This window comes from Mus musculus, chromosome 1 (genome assembly GCF_000001635.26).
Source record: "Mus musculus strain C57BL/6J chromosome 1, GRCm38.p6 C57BL/6J".
Lineage (NCBI taxonomy): Eukaryota > Metazoa > Chordata > Mammalia > Rodentia > Muridae > Mus > Mus musculus.
In genome coordinates, this window is record NC_000067.6 from 139,602,862 (window position 1) to 139,623,242 (window position 20,381).

Here is a 20,381-nt window from a genome sequence, read left to right on the forward strand (position 1 = left end):
CAGATGATATGATAATATATATAACTGAACCCAAAAATTCCACCAGAGAACTCCTAAACCTGATAAACAGCTACACTGCAGTAGCTGGGTATAAAATCAACTCAAACAAATCAGTGACCTTTCTCCACACAAAGAATGAATAGGTTGAGAATGAAATTAGGGAAACAACACCCTTCATAGTAGTCAAATAATATAAAATACTTTGGTGTGACTCTAAGGAAGTGAAAGATCTGTGTGATAAGAACTTCAAGTTTCTGAAGAAAGAAATCAAAAATCAGAATTAATATCGTCAAAATGGCTATCTTGCCGAAAGCAATCTACAGATTCAATGCAATCCCCATCAAAAATCCGACTCAATTCTTCACAGAGTTAGAAAGGGCAGCTTGCAAATTCATCTGGAATAACAAAACACCTAGGATGACAATTTCATTTCTAATGTGTCATGGGCAATATGAGTAATTCTCATGAGAACAAAAGTCTTTATAGATTAATATATGATAAAAATTAATATTGAATAAAAGGAACCTAAGGAGACCAGCAAAAATTATTTCCTTGAAAGCTATTAAAATGGAAAATACACTTCTATATAGTATTTATCTCCTTTCTTTTTTTATGTTCTTCTTTTTTTTTAATTGGGTATTTATTTCATTTACATTTCCAATGCTATCCCAAAAGTCCCCCACATGCTCCCTCACCTACTCTCACTTCTTGGCCCTGGCGTGCCACTGCACTGAGGCATATAAAGTTTGCACGACCAATGGGCCTCTCTTTCCACTGATGGCCAACTAGGCCATCTTCTGATTCATATGCAGCTAGAGACACGAGCTCGGGGGGGGGGGCGGGGGGGAATACTGGTTAGTTCATATTGTTGTTCCACCTATAGGATTGCAGATCCCGCAACCCTATAGGTGGAACAACATTATGAACTAACCAGTACCCCGGAGCTCTTGACTCTAGCTGCATATGTATCAAAAGATGGCCTAGTCTGCCATCACTGGAAAGAGAGGCCCATTGGACTTGCAAACTTTATATGCCCCAGTACAGGGGAATGCCAAGGCCAAAAAGTGGGAGTGGGTGGGTAGAGGAGTGTGGGGGGGGGGTATGTGGGACTTTTGGGATAGCATTGGAAATGTAAATGAGGAAAATACCTAATAAAAATATGAAAAAAAAAAAAGGATTGCAGATCCCTTTAACTCCTTGGGTACTCTCTCCAGCTACTCCATTGGGGATCCTGTGTTCCATCCAATAGCTGACTGTGAGCATCCACCTCTGTGTTTGCCAGGCCCCGGCAAAGTCTCACAAGAGACAGCTATATCTGAGTCCTTTCAGCAAAATCTTGCTAGTGTATGCAATGGTGTCAGCATTTGGAAGCTGATTATGGGATGGATCCCCGGATATGGCAGTCTCTAGATGGTCTATCCTTTCGTCTCAGCTCCAAACTTTGTCTCTGTAACTCCTTCCATGGGTGTTTTGTTCCCAATTCTAAGAAGTGGCAAAGTGTCTACACTTTGGTCTTCGTTCTTCTTGAGTTTCATGCGTTTAGAAAATTGTATCTTATATCTTGAGTATTCTAAGTTTCTGGGCTAATATCCATATATCAGTGAGTACATAGTGTGTGAGTTCTTTTGTGATTGGGTTACCTCACTCAGGATGATGCCCTCCAGGTCCATTCATTTGCCTAGGAATTTCATAAATTCATTCTTTTTAATAGCTGAGTAGTACTCCATTGTGTAAATGTACCACATTTTCTATATCTATTTCTCGGTTGAGGGGCATCTGGGTTCTTTCCAGCTTATGGCTATTATAAACAAGGCTGCTACGAACATAGTGGAGCATGTGTCCTTCTTACCGGTTGGAACATCTTCTGGATATATGCCCAGGAGAGGTATTGCGGGATCCTCCGGTAGTACTATGTCCAATTTTCTGAGGAACCGCCAGACTGATTTCCAGAGTGTTTGTACAATCTTGCAATCCCACCAACAATGGAGAAGTGTTCCTCTTTCTCCACATCCTCGCCAGCATCTGCTGTCACCTGAATTTTTGATCTTAGCCATTCTGACTAGTGAGGTGGAATCTCAGGTTTGTTTTGATTTGCATTTCTCTGATGATTAAGGATGTTGAACATTTTTTTTTCAGGTGCTTCTCAGCCATTCGGTATTCCTCAAGTGAGAATTCTTTGTTCAATTCTGAGCCCCATTTTTAAGGGGGATATTTGATTTTCTGAGGTCCACCTTCTTGAGTTCTTTTTATATATTGGATATTAGTTCCCTATCTGATTTAGGATTGGTAAAGATCCTTTCCCAATCTGTTGGTGGCCTTTTTGTCTTATTGACGGTGTCTTTTGCCTTGCAGAAGCTTTGCAATTTTATGAGGTCCCATTTGTCAATTCTCGATCTTACAGCACAAGCCATTACTTTTCTATTCAGGAATTTTTCCCCTGTACCCATATCTTCGATGCTTTTCCCTACTTTCTCCTCTATAAGTTTCAGTGTCTCTGGTTTTATGTGGAGTTGCTTAATCCACTTAGATTTGACCTTAGTACAAGGAGATAGGAATGGATCAATTCGAATTCTTTTACATGATAACCGCCAGTTGTGCCAGCATTATTTGTTGAAAATGCTGTCTTTTTTCCACTGGATGGTTTTTTGCTCCCCTGTCAAAGATCAAGTGACCATAGGTGTGTGGGTCAATTTCTAGGTCTTCAATTCTATTCCATTGGTCTACTTGTCTGTCGCTATACCAGTACCATGCAGTTTTTATCACAATTGCTCTGTAGTAAAGCTTTAGATCAGGCTTTCCACCAGAGGTTCTTTTATCCTTGAGAAGACTTTTTGCTATCCTAGGTTTTTTGTTATTCCAGATGAATTTGCAGATTGCCCTTTCTAATTCCTTGAAGAATTGAGTTGGAACTTTGATGGGGATTGCATTGAATCTGTAGTTGCTTTTGGCAAGATAGCCATTTTTACTATATTGATCCTGCCAATCCATGAGCATGGGAGATCTTTCCATCTTCTGAGATCTTCTTTAATTTCTTTCTTCAGAGACTTGAAGTTCTTATCATACAGATCTTTCACTTCCTTAGTTAGAGACATGCCAAGATATTTTATATTATTGTGACTATTTAGAAAGGTGTTGTTTCCCTAATTTCTTTCTCAGCCCGTTTATCCTTTGTGTACAGAAAGGCCATTGACTTGTTTGAGTTAATTTTATATCCAGCCACTTCATTGAAGATGTTTATCAGGCTTAGGAGTTCTCTGGTGGAACATTTAGGGTCACTTATATATACTATCATATCATCTGAAAAAAGTGATAATTTGACTTCTTCCTTTCCAATTTGTATCCCCTTGATCTCCTTTTGTTGTCGAATTGTTCTGGCTAGGACTTCAAGTACAATGTTGAATAGGTAGGGAGAAAGTGGGCAGCCTTGTCTAGTCCCTGATTTTAGTGGGATTGCTTCCAGCTTCTCACCATTTACTTTGATGTTGGCTACTGGTTTGCTGTAGATTGCTTTTATCATGTTTAGGTATGGGCCTTGAATTCCTGATCTTTACAAGACTTTTATCATGAATGGGTGTTGGATTTTGTCAAATGCTTTCTAAGAGATGATCATGTAGTTTTTGTCTTTGAGTTTGTTTATATACTGGATTATGTTGATGAATTTCCGTATATTGCACCATCCCTGCATCCCTGGGATGAAATCTACTTGGTCAGGATGGATGATTGTTTTGATTTGTTCTTGGATTCAGTTAGCGAGAACTTTATTGAGGATTTTTCCATTGATATTTATAAGGGAAATTGGTCTGAAGTTCTCTATCTTTGTTGGGTCGTTTTGTGGTTTAGGCATCAGAGTAATTGTGGCTTCATAGAATTAGTTCGGTAGAGTACCTTCTGCTTCTATTTTGTGGAATAGTTTGTGAAGTACTGGGATTAGATCTTCTTTGAATGTCTGATAGAACTCTGCACTAAACCCATCTGGTCCTTGGCTTTTTTTGGTTGGGAGACTATTAATGATTGCTTCTAGTTCTTTAGGGGATATATGACTGTTTAGATCATTAACCTGATCTTGATTTAACTTTGGTACCTAGTATCTGTCTAGAAACTTGTCCATTTCCTCCAGGTTCTCCAGTGTTGAGTATAGCCTTTTGTAGAAGGATCTGATGGTGTTTTGGATTTCTTCAGGATCTGTTGTTATGTCTCCCTTTTTATTTCTAATTTTGTTTATTAGGATGCTTTCCCTGTGCCCTCTAGTGAGTCTGGAGTCTCAGAGGGATCTGGGAACCAAGATGGCTCACCCAGGTGCTCCTGCAAAATCCTCCTAGGCAGGGCGGACACCTATACTCTGGCAGGGAAGGTGCCCAGATGTCTAGAGCCTGAAAAGCGGGCTGCTTCAGAACCTCTGTGGCTCCTGCCTGTCCCAGAAGGTGTTAGCTTCTGTAGTCCACACTCTCACCTGTGCAGACTACTCTCAGTGGAGTCCCGGACCCAAAATCTTTATCACCTTTCTTAAACTTTTATAAAATTTTAGTTTAAAATAGACTCTCAGATCAATTTTTCTTACATTAATCACATACTACAAATAAATAAACAAGTATAAATGTATAATTTTAGTGAAATATGATACCATATTTTGAATTAAGCTCCCATATTTAGTAGTTCAAATGACTCATATAATATAGAAAAGTAGACTAGCTGAATTTAAAAACAAGGGTTTTTCCTTTCATAATAAGAAAAATCAATACCACCTTGTTAATTTTAATTTAATATAAATGAGTATTACATGATAATAATTTTAATTGCGTTTTCCTTAATATTAGATATTACAAAATTAGTGAATGTGTTAAATCATCTTGTTATTTAAGGTATGTTGAATTCTTGAAAATTAGCACTGAGTATTTTTCTAATAAGTAAGATTAGATGAAGTAATTGATAGTCTTAGAGAAAATCTTTATTAACTGTATTTCCTAAAACAAGGGAAAATTTTAAAACACCAAAATTTCTGGTACTTGGAACCATTTCTTTCTTTCCAATACAAAAATGTTTAAAAAGATCTTCTAAGAGGGCAATGTTCCTTTATGGACCTTAACTCAAAGTGTCAAATTCATATTATAAGGATATTACATATTCAGGGATTTGCATCTGATCAAAGACTTCTTCACTAGATTTAAAACTATCAGATATTTTAAAGCACTGAAAAGGTAAATGAATTGATATTCTAAATGCAGCAATGAATCTAAAATGAAAAAAATTGCTGTGGATTTTTTTTCTTGAAGTTTAAAACCTGTTTATAAATGAAAGAATATCAGACATATACAAGGAGAATAAAACCAAACTCCTATACATTATCAGTATAACTGCAAAAAATATAATAAAATGCTCACTAATGCATGAGGGTTGAAGTGACCATCCATTTTGAAGGCAAGTAGTTGATCCTGATGCTTATCCAGTATTTGTTATATATCCCTATTTACAGCTATACTGTGCTTTTCTATTTAGAGCATATATAAAATTAGATTCAGAAAAAAACAAAAACAAAAACAAAACGAAAACCATGCTCACTTTCTTTATCTGATATTGAACATGACTCTAAAAGGAGAAGGATAAGAAAAATATGAGTGTGTGCACAGAACCTTAAGGATTTACAATATTAAAAGATACAAAATAGCCATTAGTCATTTGTAAATGAAGAGCTGAAATAAACAAAATCATTCACATTACTAGTCTAAAAAAAAAGAAAAAAGAAAATGACAACAAATTTTAAAGTTTTAAAGATACATCATTATAGTCCTTGATAATGTATTTTCTTTTTTAACAAAGTAAAAGTTAAAGCACTTATAATATGTTGCAGAGTATGTTTAATGATTTGCCCAAATGAATCTATAATCTTACAGATTATCAGAACTCTGGACAATATTGCCTTTCTTCCTTCCTTCCTTCCTTCCTTCTTTCTTTCTTTCTTCCTTTCTTTCTTTTTTCTTTCTTTCTTTCAACTTGAGAATAATTGGATATCCTAGGAAACTCAAGCTCATGTCCCCATTAGTGTTCCTGGAATCGAATGATGATCTTAGAAAGCATATCCAAAGCTACTATAGAATCCAGTACTAATAATTTCAAATGTCATTGTAACTACATGCCAAAAATAGAATGGTTGTTCAATGCTTAATAAAGATTAGAAATAAACAATGAGTTGTTTTTATTGTAAAGGAATATAATAAACGTATAAAGAAGCAAAAATAGAGTCACAGACACAAACAAGAAGGAAACATATTTAGTTGAAATTACCAATACCACATATTGCAAAACAAAGAACACTAGACTAGATATCTAGACTAGCAAGAGATTAATAAGGTGCATTATTGAGGTGGCTTTGCAAAAGGAAAAATTTTCCAGAAAATAGCAAATTGAGTATTAAAGAAGAAAAATTAGTATTTTACTAAATTTAAGCAACAAAAAAATACTTTGCTCAAAAAGATTGGAGTCACTGGACTTGTGGCATAGAAAAGCAGGAACAGAGAAAATATGGGAATTGTATCATACTTTGTACATACATAAAATTATTATGGACATTCATGTCAATTAATTTGATGAGTTAAAATCAATAATGTTAGTAAAAGACACAGACTCTCCCACTCACTCAAGAAAAATAGATAGCATGAATATAATTACTTCAATTCTAAAACATGTATTTGCTATCCATCTACTGAAGCTGCTTCATACAACAGAACTGTGCCACAAGAAAACGAAGATTTAAAAATATCTACAGATCTATTATAGTCATAGGTAGAAAAATGTAATTATGCTGTATTAATTTTCTCAAAATCGACCCCAGAAAAACATTTTTTCTACCTGAACGAGCTTATTCTAAATTTCACATTGCAAGGCTACATAGCAAGACATTTCTTCAAAGTGCTCATGGGTCTAGATAATTAAACTCAATGTAAGTATTATATAATATGTTGATTAATAGAAATAGTATAATTCACTAACAAATTTCTATAACCTATACTTTCATTTAACATTTCAATATTTTAAATTTAACTGTTTAGAAGGAAATAAAGTTAATGTCTAATATTATAAGATATTAGCCGGGCGTGGTGGCACACGCCTTTAATCCCAGCACTCGGGAGGCAGAGGCAGGCGGATTTCTGAGTTCGAGGCCAGCCTGGTCTACAGAGTGAGTTCCAGGACAGTCAGGGCTACACAGAGAAACCCTGTCTCAAAAAAAAATATTATAAGATATTAAGTCTTATGTAATGTAGTAGCCACTAAAAGAAATCCATGATACTGGTGACTGTACAAAACAATTTTTATACCTAAACCTTGGGTAATTCTTATTTGAGAAGGAGCAGAAAGACTTTGAGGGCAAAAAGACTATGCTGCCTACTACCAAATAATGTCTTAAGTATATGACAGGAAGGTAGTGCCCATGAAATCTCAAAACTATTTTTTCTACAATTTACTATAATACCAGTCGACATCCCAAGGCATATGGAGAAATTCTCATAATCACTACCCCTTGATGAAAAGCAAGAGGTAATATTTGTTGAAAAAGAAAAATCAGTCCTCTCTAGAAATAAGCCTCTCTTTAGTTATCCAATCTCAAATAATCAGGCCTAAAACGTACAATCAGGCTGCCAGCCCTAAAGGGACTCACTAGGTGTGTGTGTGTGTGTGTGTGTGTGTGTGTGTGTGTGTGTGTGGTTGTTGGACTATTAATGTGAAATAACTGGTCAAGAATATGAGAAGGGAGAAAGGGAGATGAGTAGGTCAGAGCAGAAAGATGATAAAATATAGTACCCTGTACGAAAGATGCATTTTCAAAAAATTAATTTGTCTCAACTTTTACCAGAGAAGCTTCTATCTGAAGTAGAATTTATTCAAACATACACATATATGTGATCAATAATAATTTAGCTTTTTTTGGTTGTTTTTATTATATTCTCTCCAACCAACTAGTTTCCAGAGAATTAAACAAAAATATATCTTTAACTAGGGATAGGTAAATATGATCAACACGCATTGTTAAAATGTTAGGAAAATCTGAAAAAAAAAATAAATTCTCAAAAATTTAAAATTGTCTTTAAGATCCCCAAATATACAAAATAATTCACAAATATTTACCTGGAATTGAATGTTAAAATCCTGGAAATAACTATTAGTAACTCAGAAAATGAGCCATGTCATGCAAGAAAATATTCACAAATTTGATAAGGGAGTTTTAGATATGTAAAGGATTATATATTAATTATGAAAAATATCCTACTTAAGAGAAATTTTTAGGTGATTGTGGTTATTAGAACACTAGGAAGATAAAATTAAAATTCAAGGATTTGTTCCTATGCTGATGTGTTTTGAGTCTAAGGCCTGACATTTCTGATTTTTAAAGGGAAATAGTTCAACTAGAAGCCTTGTTTATTGCTGCTATAGATCCAAAATGTCCCAACCATATTTACAAATCATTGCGAGATTATTACAGGCTTTATCATACACAATGCCATAGTACTTACTAATTTCTGTTTTAGATAGTTTTCTAAGAAATTCTTTATAATTCCCAATTTAATAACTGTTCAAATTAACATGAATAGCTCACTATTTACCATATTTTTAAATAGTCAAAATATTCCTTTATAGTGTATAAATAATTTACTTGTAATAGATCTATGTAAATCCATCTTTCAAAGAAAATCCAGTTACTATACAAGCTATAAAGAGGAGAATGATATATACAAGCTACAGAAAGTAATAGAATTAAATTAGAAAATATAATGCACAGACCATGGCTACCAGAAGACCAGTAGTATTTTTATACAATGAATAATTACTCAGCTGTTAGATAAAAAAGACGTCATGAAATTCATAGACAAATAGATGAAAGTAGAAAAAAATCATCTTAAGTAAAGCAACCCAGATCAAGAAACACAAATAGGGTATGAACTCACTTACAATACATGGATATGAGCTATAAAGTAAAGGATGATATGCTACAATTCAGAGACTGGAAAGGCTAAGTGACAAGGAAGGCTTCAGTAGAGACAAACAGATATCCCCAGGAAGGAGAAATAGAATATGGATAGACCTGGGGAAGGCAGGATTGGAAAAGGGGGAATCATGAGAGGAGGAAGGAGGGAAGTAGAGAGAACTGGGAAAGACACATGGAATAGTTAAGCAGTTGGGAGCAATGTGGAAACCTGATGTAGTATAAACTTCCTGGAACCTATGAAGTGACCCTAGGAAGGACTCCTACTGGTGGAGAATACGGAGCCTGAACAGGCCATCTTCTGCAACCAGGAAAACCTTCCATTGGTGGGATTCGGAAACAAACCAAGGCCTAAAACTTTTGACTCACTACCTGTTCTGTCTGCAAAACTGTGCTTGGGCAATGGTGTCTCAGTGTTTATGGGAGTGACCAGACAATGACTGGTCTAAATTGAGGTCCAAACCATGAAGGGAATCCATACTCGACAATGGCTGGATGGCCAGGAATGGGAAGCTTTATGGCTGAGAGAAATGTAGTGGTACCAAACATTACTGACAAAAAAAAAAAAATCAATGATTGCTAATAATATTTTGCTATACTCATAGATTAGTGACTAGACTAATCATCTTCAGAGAGGCTTTGTCAAGCAACTGAGTGGAAACAGATGCAGAGACACACAGACAAACAATAGGCAAAGATAGGACAACCCAGAAAAAGGTAAGAAAGGATTTTAGGAGACAGAAGATTGGAGGACACTAGGAGAATATGGTCCACAGAATCAACTAAGCAGTTCTCATAGAGGTTACAGAGATAGAAGCTATAATCATGGACCCTGAGTTGGTCTGTATATGCACTGTGCTTTCTTATTTTTGGCATTTTGTGGGACACCTAATAGTGGGAGTGGGAGTGTCTTTGACTCCTTTGCCTGTTCTTGGGGCCCTTTTCTGCCTACTGGGTTGCTGTCTCCAGCTTTGATATAATGATTTCTACCAAGTATTATTGCATTCTGTTATGGTGTATTCAGTTGATATCCCTAAGATGCCTGCTCTTTTCTGAAGGGAAACGGAGAACAGCTTATATGGAGGAGATTAGAGTGGAGGGGACTTGGAGGCATGGAGAGAAGTGTGGCTGAGGTCAGGATGTATTGCATGAGAAAAGAACAATGAAAACAGAATAAAAGAAAAATTAAAATTCTAGAATGAAAACAAGCAGGCAAGCAAGCCTACAATGTATTAATCTATGGATATAATGTAGTAGAAGCAAAACAACAGTAACCAAAGGAAACTTTAGTACCTAGAATACCAGAATTGAACTTAGCCTGAAGAGGAAGGGAAAAAGATAAATTCCTCAGAAGACTGGTTCTACATGGGGTTGTAGTCATAGAATCACACTCATTGTCAATGCCACTGACCTGAGCACTATCCGTGTGTTAACTGATTCCTGAAGAAAAATGATTTTTTCATAGGTAAGTCCTTGGAATATGAGAATAAAGCTTTCAATTCTTTTAAGGTATTTTGAGTTACTTGAAGAAAGAAAACTAAAGCAATCAGCCCGAATAGGATTTTAAAAAGTAAAAAGACCGGTCGCCATCTTGGTCCGGGACCCGCCGAACTTAGGAAATTAGTCTGAACAGGTGAGAGGGTGCGCCAGAGAACCTGACAGCTTCTGGAACAGGCGGAAGCACAGAGCCGCTGAGGGAGCACCCTTTGTGGGCCGGAGACAGCCGGCCACCGTCCGGACCGGAGGACAGGTGTCCGCCTGGCTTGGGAGGCAGCCTCAGCCTCAGCAGCAGCAGCAGTCGCCATCTTGGTTCCGGGACTCCAAGGAACTTAGGAATTTAGTCTGCTTAGGTGAGAGTCTGTACCACAGAAGGTGACAGCTTCTGGGAACTGCCAAAGCAACACAGCGTCTGAGAAAGGTCCTGTTTTGGGCCTTCTTCTTTGGCCAGTAGGAGGTCCAAATACAAGACATCTGCTCACCTTCCCTGTAAGAGAGCTTGCCAGCAGAGAGTGCTCTGAGCACTGAAACTCAGAGGAGAGAATCTGTCTCCCAGGTCTGCTGATAGACGGTAACAGAATCACCAGAAGAACAATCTCTAAACAGAGTCAACTATTACTTCTAACTCCAGAGATTACCAGATGGCGAAAGGTAAACGTAGGAATCTTACTAACAGGAACCAAGACCACTCACCATCATCAGAACCCAGCACACCCACTTCGCCCAGTCCAGGGCACCCCAACACACCTGAGAACCTAGACCTAGATTTAAAAGCATATCTCATGATGATGGTAGAGGACATCAAGAAGGACTTTAATAAATCACTTAAAAAAATACAGGAGAACACTGCTAAAGAGTTACAAGTCCTTAAAGAAAAACAGTAAAACACAATCAAACAGGTAGAAGTCCTTACAGAAAAAGAGGAAAAAACATACAAACAGGTGATGGAAATGAACAAAACCATACTAGACCTAAAAAGGGAAGTAGACACAATAAAGAAAACTCAAAGCGAGGCAACACTGGAGATAGAAACCCTAGGAAAGAAATCTGGAACCATAGATTTGAGCATCAGCAACAGAATACAAGAGATGGAAGAGAGAATCTCAGGTGCAGAAGATTCCATAGAGAACATCGGCACAACAATCAAAGAAAATGGAAAATGCAAAAAGATCCTAACTCAAAATATCCAGGAAATCCAGGACACAATAAGAAGACCAAACGTACGGATAATAGGAGTAGATGAGAATGAAGATTTTCAACTCAAAGGTCCAGCAAACATCTTCAACAAAATTATTGAAGAAAACTTCCCAAATCTAAAGAATGAGATGCCTATGAACATACAAGAAGCCTACAGAACTCCAAATAGACTGGACCAGAAAAGAAATTCCTCCCGACACATAATAATCAGAACAACAAATGCACTAAATAAAGATAGAATACTAAAAGCAGTAAGGGAAAAGGTCAAGTAACATATAAAGGCAAGCCTATCAGAATTACACCAGATTTTTCACCAGAGACTATGAAAGCCAGAAGAGCCTGGACAGATGTTATACAGACACTAAGAGAACACAAATTCCAGCCCAGGGTACTATACCCAGCCAAACTCTCAATTATCATAGATGGAGAAACCAAAGTATTCCACAACAAAACCAAATTCACACATTATCTCTCCACGAATCCAGCCCTTCAAAGGATAATAACAGAAAAAAACCAATACAAGAACGGGAACAACGCCCTAGAAAAAACAAGAAGGTAATCCCTCAACAAACCTAAAAGAAGACAGCCACAAGAACAGAATGCCAACTTTAACAACAAAAATAACAGGAAGCAACAATTACTTTTCCTTAATATCTCTTAACATCAATGGTCTCAACTCCCCAATAAAAAGACATAGACTAACAAACTGGCTACACAAACAAGACCCAACATTTTGCTGCTTACAGGAAACTCATCTCAGAGAAAAAGATAGACACTACCTCAGAATGAAAGGCTGGAAAACAATTTTCCAAGCAAATGGTATGAAGAAACAAGCAGGAGTAGCCATCCTAATATCTGATAAGATTGACTTCCAACCCAAAGTCATCAAAAAAGACAAGGAGGGACACTTCATTCTCATCAAAGGTAAAATCCTCCAAGAGGAACTCTCAATTATGAATATCTATGCTCCAAATACAAGAGCAGCCACATTCACTAAAGAAACTTTAGTAAAGCTCAAAGCACACATTTCACCTCACACAATAATAGTGGGAGACTTCAACACACCACTTTCACCAATGGACAGATCATGGAAACAGAAACTAAACAGGGACACACTGAAACTAACAGAAGTGATGAAACAAATGGATCTGACAGATATCTACAGAACATTTTATCCTAAAACAAAAGGATATACCTTCTTCTCAGCACCTCATGGTACCTTCTCCAAAACTGACCACATAATAGGTCACAAATCAGGCCTCAACAGATTCAAAAATATTGAAATTGTCCCATGTATCCTATCAGATCACCATGCACTAAGGCTGATCTTCAATAACAAAATAAATAACAGAAAGCCAACATTCAAGTGGAAACTGAACAACACTCTTCTCAATGATACCTTGGTCAAGGAAGGAATAAAGAAAGAAATTAAAGACTTTTTAGAGTTTAATGAAAATGAAGCCACAACGTACCCAAACCTTTGGGACACAATGAAAGCATTTCTAAGAGGGAAACTCATAGCTCTGAGTGCCTCCAAGAAAAAACGGGAGAGAGCACATACTAGCAGCTTGACAACACATCTAAAAGCTCTAGAATTGTGATAAAAATTGCATGGTACTGGTATAGAGACAGACAAGTAGACCAATGGAATAGAATTGAAGACCCAGAAATGAACCCACACACCTATGGTCACTTGATCTTCGACAAGGGAGGTAAAACCATCCAGTGGAAGAAAGACAGCATTTTCAACAATTGGTGTTGGCACAACTGGTTGTTATCATGTAGAAGAATGCGAATCGATCCATACTTATCTCCTTGTACTAAGGTCAAATCTAAGTGGATCAAGGAACTTCACATAAAACCAGAGACACTGAAACTTATAGAGGAGAAAGTGGGGAAAAGCCTTGAAGATATGGGTACAGGGGAAAAATTCCTGAACAGAACAGCAATGGCTTGTTCTGTAAGATCGAGAATTGACAAATGGGACCTAATGAAACTCCAAAGTTTCTGCAAGGCAAAAGACACCGTCAATAAGACAAAAAGACCACCAACAGATTGGGAAAGGATCTTTACCTATCCTAAATCAGATAGGGGACTAATATCCAACATATATAAAGAACTCAAGAAGGTGGACTTCAGAAAATCAAATAACCCCATTAAAAAATGGGGCTCAGAACTGAACAAAGAATTCTCACCTGAGGAATACCGAATGGCAGAGAAGCACCTGAAAAAATGTTCAACATCCTTAATCATCAGGGAAATGCAAATCAAAACAACCCTGAGATTCCACCTCACACCAGTCAGAATGGCTAAGATAAAAAATTCAGGTGACAGCAGATGCTGGTGTGGATGTGGAGAAAGAGGAACACTCCTCCATTGTTGGTGGGATTGCAGGCTTGTACAACCACTCTGGAAATCAGTCTGGCGGTTCCTCAGAAAATTGGACATAGTACTACCGGAGGATCCAGCAATACCTCTCCTGGGCATATATCCAGAAGAAGCCCCAACTGGTAAGAAGGACACATGCTCCACTATGTTCATAGCAGCCTTATTTATAATAGCCAGAAACTGGAAAGAACCCAGATGCCCCTCAACAGAGGAATGGATACAGAAAATGTGGTACATCTACACAATGGAGTACTACTCAGCTATTAAAAAGAATGAATTTGTGAAATTCCTAGCCAAATGGATGGACCTGGAGGGCATCATCCTGAGTGAGGTAACACATTCACAAAGGAACTCAAACAATATGTACTCACTGATAAGTGGATATTAGCCCAAAACCTAAGATACCCAAGATATAAGATACAGTTTCCTAAACACATGAAACCCAAGAAAAATGAAGACTGAAGTGTGAACACTATGCCCCTCCTTAGAAGTGGGAACAAAACACCCTTGGAAGGAGTTACAGAGACAAAGTTTGGAGCTGAGATAAAAGGATGGACCATGTAAACACTACCATATCCGGGGATCCATCCCATAATCAGCTTCCAAATGCTGACACCATTGCATACACTAGCAAGATTATGCTGAAAGGACCCTGATATAGCTGTCTCTTGTCAGGGTATGCTTGGGCCTAGCAAACATAGAAGTGGATGCTCACAGTCGGCTATTGGATGGATCACATGGCCCCCAATGAAGGAGCTAGAGAAAGTACCAAAGAAGCTAAAGGGATCTGCAACCCTATAGGTGGAACAACATTATGAACTAACCAGTACCCCTGAGCTCTTGACTCTAGCTGCATATGCATCAAAAGATGGCCTAGTCGGCCATCACTGGAAAGAGAGGCCCATTGGACACGCAAACTTTATATGCCCCAGTACAGGGGAATGCCAGGGCCATAAAAGGGGAGTGGGTGGGTAGGGGAGTGGGGGTGGGTGGCTATGGGGGACTTTTGGTATAGCATTGCAAATGTAAATGAGCTAAATACCTAATAAAAAATGGAAAAAAAAATCCTTAATAAAATTCTCGATAACAGAATCCAAGAACACATTAAAGCAATCATCCATCCTGACCAAGTAGGTTTTATTCCAGGGATGCAGGGATGGTTTAATATACGAAAATCCATCAATGTAATCCATTATATAAACAAACTCAAAGACAAAAACCACATGATCATCTCGTTAGATGCAGAAAAAGCATTTGACAAGATCCAGCTCCCATTCATGATAAAAGTTCTGGAAAGATCAGGAATTCAAGGCCAATACCTAAACATGATAAAAGCAATCTACAGCAAACCAGTAGCCAACATCAAAGTAAATGGAGAGAAGCTGGAAGCAATCCCACTAAAATCAGGGACTAGACAAGGCTGCTCACTTTCTCCCTACCTTTTCAACATAGTACTTGAAGTATTAGCCAGAGCAATTCGACAACAAAAGGAGATCAAGGGGATACAAATTGGAAAAGAGGAAGTCAAAATATCACTTTTTGCAGATGATATGATAGTATATATAAGTGACCCTAAAAATTCCAACAGAGAACTCCTAAACCTGATAAACAGCTTCGGTGAAGTAGCTGGATATAAAATTAACTCAAACAAGTCAATGGCCTTTCTCTACACAAAGAATAAACAGGCTGAGAAAGAAATTAGGGAAACAACACCCTTCTCAATAGCCACAAATTATATAAAATATCTCGGCGTGACTCTAACGAAGGAAGTGAAAGATCTGTATGATAAAAACTTCAAGTTTCTGAAGAAAGAAATTAAAGAAGATCTCAGAAGATGGAAAGATCTCCCATGCTCACGGATTGGCAGGATCAACATTGTAAAAATGGCTATCTTGCCAAAAGCAATCTACAGATTCAATGCAATCCCCATCAAAATTCCAACTCAATTCTTCAACGAATTAGAAGGAGCAATTTGCAAATTCATCTGGAATAACAAAAAACCGAGGATAGCAAAAAGTCTTCTCAAGGATAAAAGAACCTCTGGTGGAATCACCATGCCTGACCTAAAGCTTTACTACAGAGCAATTGTGATAAAAACTGCATGGTGCTGGTATAGAGACAGACAAGTGGACCAATGGAATAGAATTGAAGACCCAGAAATGAACCCACACACCTATGGTCACTTGATCTTCGACAAGGGAGCCAAAACCATCCAGTGGAAGAAAGACAGCATTTTCAACAATTGGTGCTGGCACAATTGGTTGTTATCATGTAGAAGAATGCGAATCGATCCATACTTATCTCCTTGTACTAAGGTCAAATCTAAGTGGATCAAGGAACTTCACATAAAACCAGAGACACTGAAACTTATAGAGGAGAAAGTGGGGAAAAGCCTTGAAGATATGGGCACAGGGGAAAAATTCCTGAACAGAACAGCAATGGCTTGTGCTGTAAGATCGAGAATTGACAAATGGGACCTAATGAAACTCCAAAGTTTCTGCAAGGCAAAAGACACCGTCAATAAGACAAAAAGACCACCAACAGATTGGGAAAGGATCTTTACCTATCCTAAATCAGATAGGGGACTAATATCCAACATATATAAAGAACTCAAGAAGGTGGACCTCAGAAAATCAAATATCCCCCTTAAAAATGGGGCTCAGAATTGAACAAAGAATTCTCACCTGAGGAATACCAAATGGCAGAGAAGCACCTGAAAAAATGTTCAACATCCTTAATCATCAGGGAAATGCAAATCAAAACAACCCTGAGATTCCACCTCACACCAGAGAAAATGGCTAAGATCAAAAATTCAGGTGACAGCAGATGCTGATGTGGATGTGGAGAAAGAGGAACACTCCTCCATTGTTGGTGGGATTGCAGGCTTGTACAACCACTCTGGAAATCAGTCTGGCGGTTCCTCAGAAAATTGGACATAGTACTACGGGAGGATCCAGCAATACCTCTCCTGGGCATATATCCAGAAGAAGCCCCAACTGGTAAGAAGGACACATGCTCCACTATGTTCATAGCAGCCTTATTTATAATAGCCAGAAACTGGAAAGAACCCAGATGCCCCTCAACAGAGGAATGGATACAGAAAATGTGGTACATCTACACAATGGAGTACTACTAAGCTATTAAAAAGAATGAATTTATGAAATTCCTAGCCAAATGGATGGACCTGGAGAGCATCATCCTGAGTGAGGTAACACATTCACAAAGGAACTCACACAATATGTACTCACTGATAAGTGGATATTAGCCCAAAACCTAGGATATCCACGATATAAGATACAATTTCCTAAACACATGAAACTCAAGAAAAATGAAGACTGAAGTGTGGACACTATGCCCCCTCCTTAGAAGTGGGAACAAAACACCCATGGAAGGAGTTACAGAAACAAAGTTTGGAGCTGAGATGAAAGGATGGACCATGTAGAGACTGCCATATCCAGGGATCCACCCCATAATCAGCATCCAAATGCTGACACCATTGCATACACTAGCAAGATTTTACTGAAAGGACCCAGATGTAGCTGTCTCTTGTGAGACTATGCCGGGGCCTAGCAAACACAGAAGTGGATGCTCACAGTCAGCTAATGGATGGATCACAGGGCTCCCAATGGAGGAGCTAGAGAAAGTACCCAAGGAGCTAAAGGGATCTTCAACCCTATAGGTGGAACAACATTATGAACTAACCAGTACCCCTGAGCTCTTGACTCTAGCTGCATATGTATCAAAAGATGGCCTAGTCGGCCATCACTGGAAAGAGAGGCCCATTGGACACGCAAACTTTATATGCCCCAGTACAGGGGAACGCCAGGGCCAAAAAGGGGGAGTGGGTGGGTAGGGGAGTGGGGGTGGGTAGGTATGGGGGACTTTTGGTATAGCATTGGAAATGTAAATGAGCTAAATACCTAATAAAAAATGGAAAAAAAAATAAATGTACTTTATTGGTGAAAAAAAAAAGTAAAAAGACCAGAAATATTTTTAAAATATTGTATATTCATACAGTTCAAACCAATTCACAAAAACTCTAGAAAGAATATGTAAAATTAAGGTTATAAGCCAAACTAGTATAAAAGAAGAGCTATCAAATAAAAACACAGTAAAGTTTTAAATAGATAATACTGTTAATCTTTTAAAATTTTAGATAAATCTAGATAAAAATTCTTAGAGATTAAATAAATAAAGGACAATTATCTAAAAAAAGAATGAAACTAAGAAAAGTTTCTCAACAGCAAAGTAGTAAAATAAAAGGCAATTGACAAGTATTCAAAATCAGACTATACTTTTAAATATGTATCACATTCATAAAAAGGAAGACTCAATATTATATTATAATTTCAATATTGTTCTGAAAATGCAAGATAATGGCAATCAAGTCTATATAAAAAAGTTGAAAAAAAAGTTGGCAGTATTAAGTCTAATAAAACCCACATCTGTGACATGTATAACTAAAAGATCATTTTAAAGAATTCTTCACTTTCCAGCAAAACAATTACTAAAGTATAAATTAGAAGAAAACTGTATTTGAAAAATGGTTAACTATAAATTGACTTAGGATAGTATTTTAAAAACACAAAATGACATGAAAAGGAATGTATATCAACACTATGATATTGTAACATTTAATAGATATTTATTTTAAAAATAATGAAATGAGACAAAACTCAAACATCTACAAGGATACCCAACAAGAAGAAATTGACACAACATAAACATGTTAGTACAGATTGGAGAAAAACATCAAATCTGGACCATGCACACTATTCAAGAATTCCCTTCCCCATAACACATCAAAGAGAAATCAGAGTTAATTAGCAGCTATTTAAAGTGTTACTATTTGAATGATGTGTTTAGCTACTTTGTTTAATTGTAAACTGCAATTGTATAATTGTTTTGATCAAATGCAAAGTAAGTTGAAAACACGTAGTACTATAAAATTAAGTTTGCTAAATGTTTTGTTGTATTATAGCTTAAGATTGACTAGGAGTGTTTAGGTTTTATATACTTATCAGGAATCTTCAATATTCACGTATCCACACTGGAAACAATGAAGCATTTTGCCACAGTTAATACAGAAGTGACAGAGAGTCATGAGAATCTTGTGATGTAAGGGCTGGTTACTTACTGATACGGATGCATTTGGGAGGAGGGGACCAGCCATTCTCTGTACATGTCATTATATCTTGATCATTTTGAAGACTATAGCCATTGTAACACTGGACTTTTACAGACTGACCCTGCACGTAGTTGTTTTCCCAGTGTGAAGATTCTCCATTCTCCACATAATGGAAAACACATTTTCCTAAGAAGCACAAAAATTAAAAATTAAAGATTAGAAAAAAATAAAACTTTCATTTAAGTTAAATGTTATCTTTATAATTGTTTAATGAGCATGCATGGCATTCAGGAAAAAAATTAATCATAAATATTTAAATGAGTAGCATTTATCTTTACTTTCTATGAATAAAATATGCAAGAGATAAAGGCATTTCCATAGTCCCTACAGTGTTTGTACATTTCATGAAGAGCTGCTCCCAAAGGACAGAAACTAGCCTTTTGTCTCACAGATACTTTTGTTGGTCTTATGCTTGTCATGAGAAACTTAACTATAATTATGCATATGCTTTCTCTTTAAAAGAGCTAAACATAGTTAAATACAAAGGCATTGGCTTACTGAGGCATGGGACTTTAGGCTCCCACCCTTGTGCTGTGCAACGAAGGTAGTCCCAGTATGACCCAGAAGGTGTTGAAAACCCGTCGTCACAGTAATAGCTGTATTCCTTTCCTATAGACACTGGGAAGTAGGGTCTTACTCTCTCTTCGTAATACAGATGTCCATATTTGAGTTGTGGAAAATCACAAGGTTTCACTCGAAATTAAAAAAATAAAAATAAATAAAGCAACCAGAAAAACACTCATATCAGATATAAAACTCTTGATCAGTAAATTATTTTTAGTGAACTGAAAGAACAGTGGGGGTGTGGGACAAGCAAATAAAACAAAAGAAAACATTGGTTTATGAGGATGTCATTTCATGTGAAATGAAGTTATGGCTGATACCCCAGCAGAGAAGAGGATTTGAGATATTTGTTAATATCCAAAATTTCTAATTTCACTGAAACTATAATATAGTATGAAAATGGAATCATATGAAGCTATTCTTGTACTATTAATTGAAATGCTGAATTTTTCTTTATACCGTCTATATGTAACATATGATTAATTTTATTATATACATAATTATTTGTGATAATTATTTATATTTTGTACTCTTGTATGAGAATAATATCACTTTTCTATGAAGTATGTTTCC

The 20,381-nt window shown here is 37.0% G+C and overlaps 1 protein-coding gene across 2 annotated transcripts in view; it reads right to left on the bottom strand.

The window, feature by feature from the left end:
- The window catches only part of Cfhr3 (complement factor H-related 3), a 76,713-nt gene that overhangs the window by 18,568 nt on the left and 37,764 nt on the right, over positions 1-20,381 (bottom strand). For both annotated transcript variants that reach the window (NM_001374102.1, NM_001374101.1), the window contains exons 3-4: positions 19,743-19,937; positions 19,194-19,370 (exon numbers count right to left, since the gene is read on the bottom strand). In NM_001374102.1, the coding sequence (NP_001361031.1) occupies positions 19,194-19,370; positions 19,743-19,937 (372 nt within the window). The remainder of the gene's footprint in view (positions 1-19,193; positions 19,371-19,742; positions 19,938-20,381) is intronic.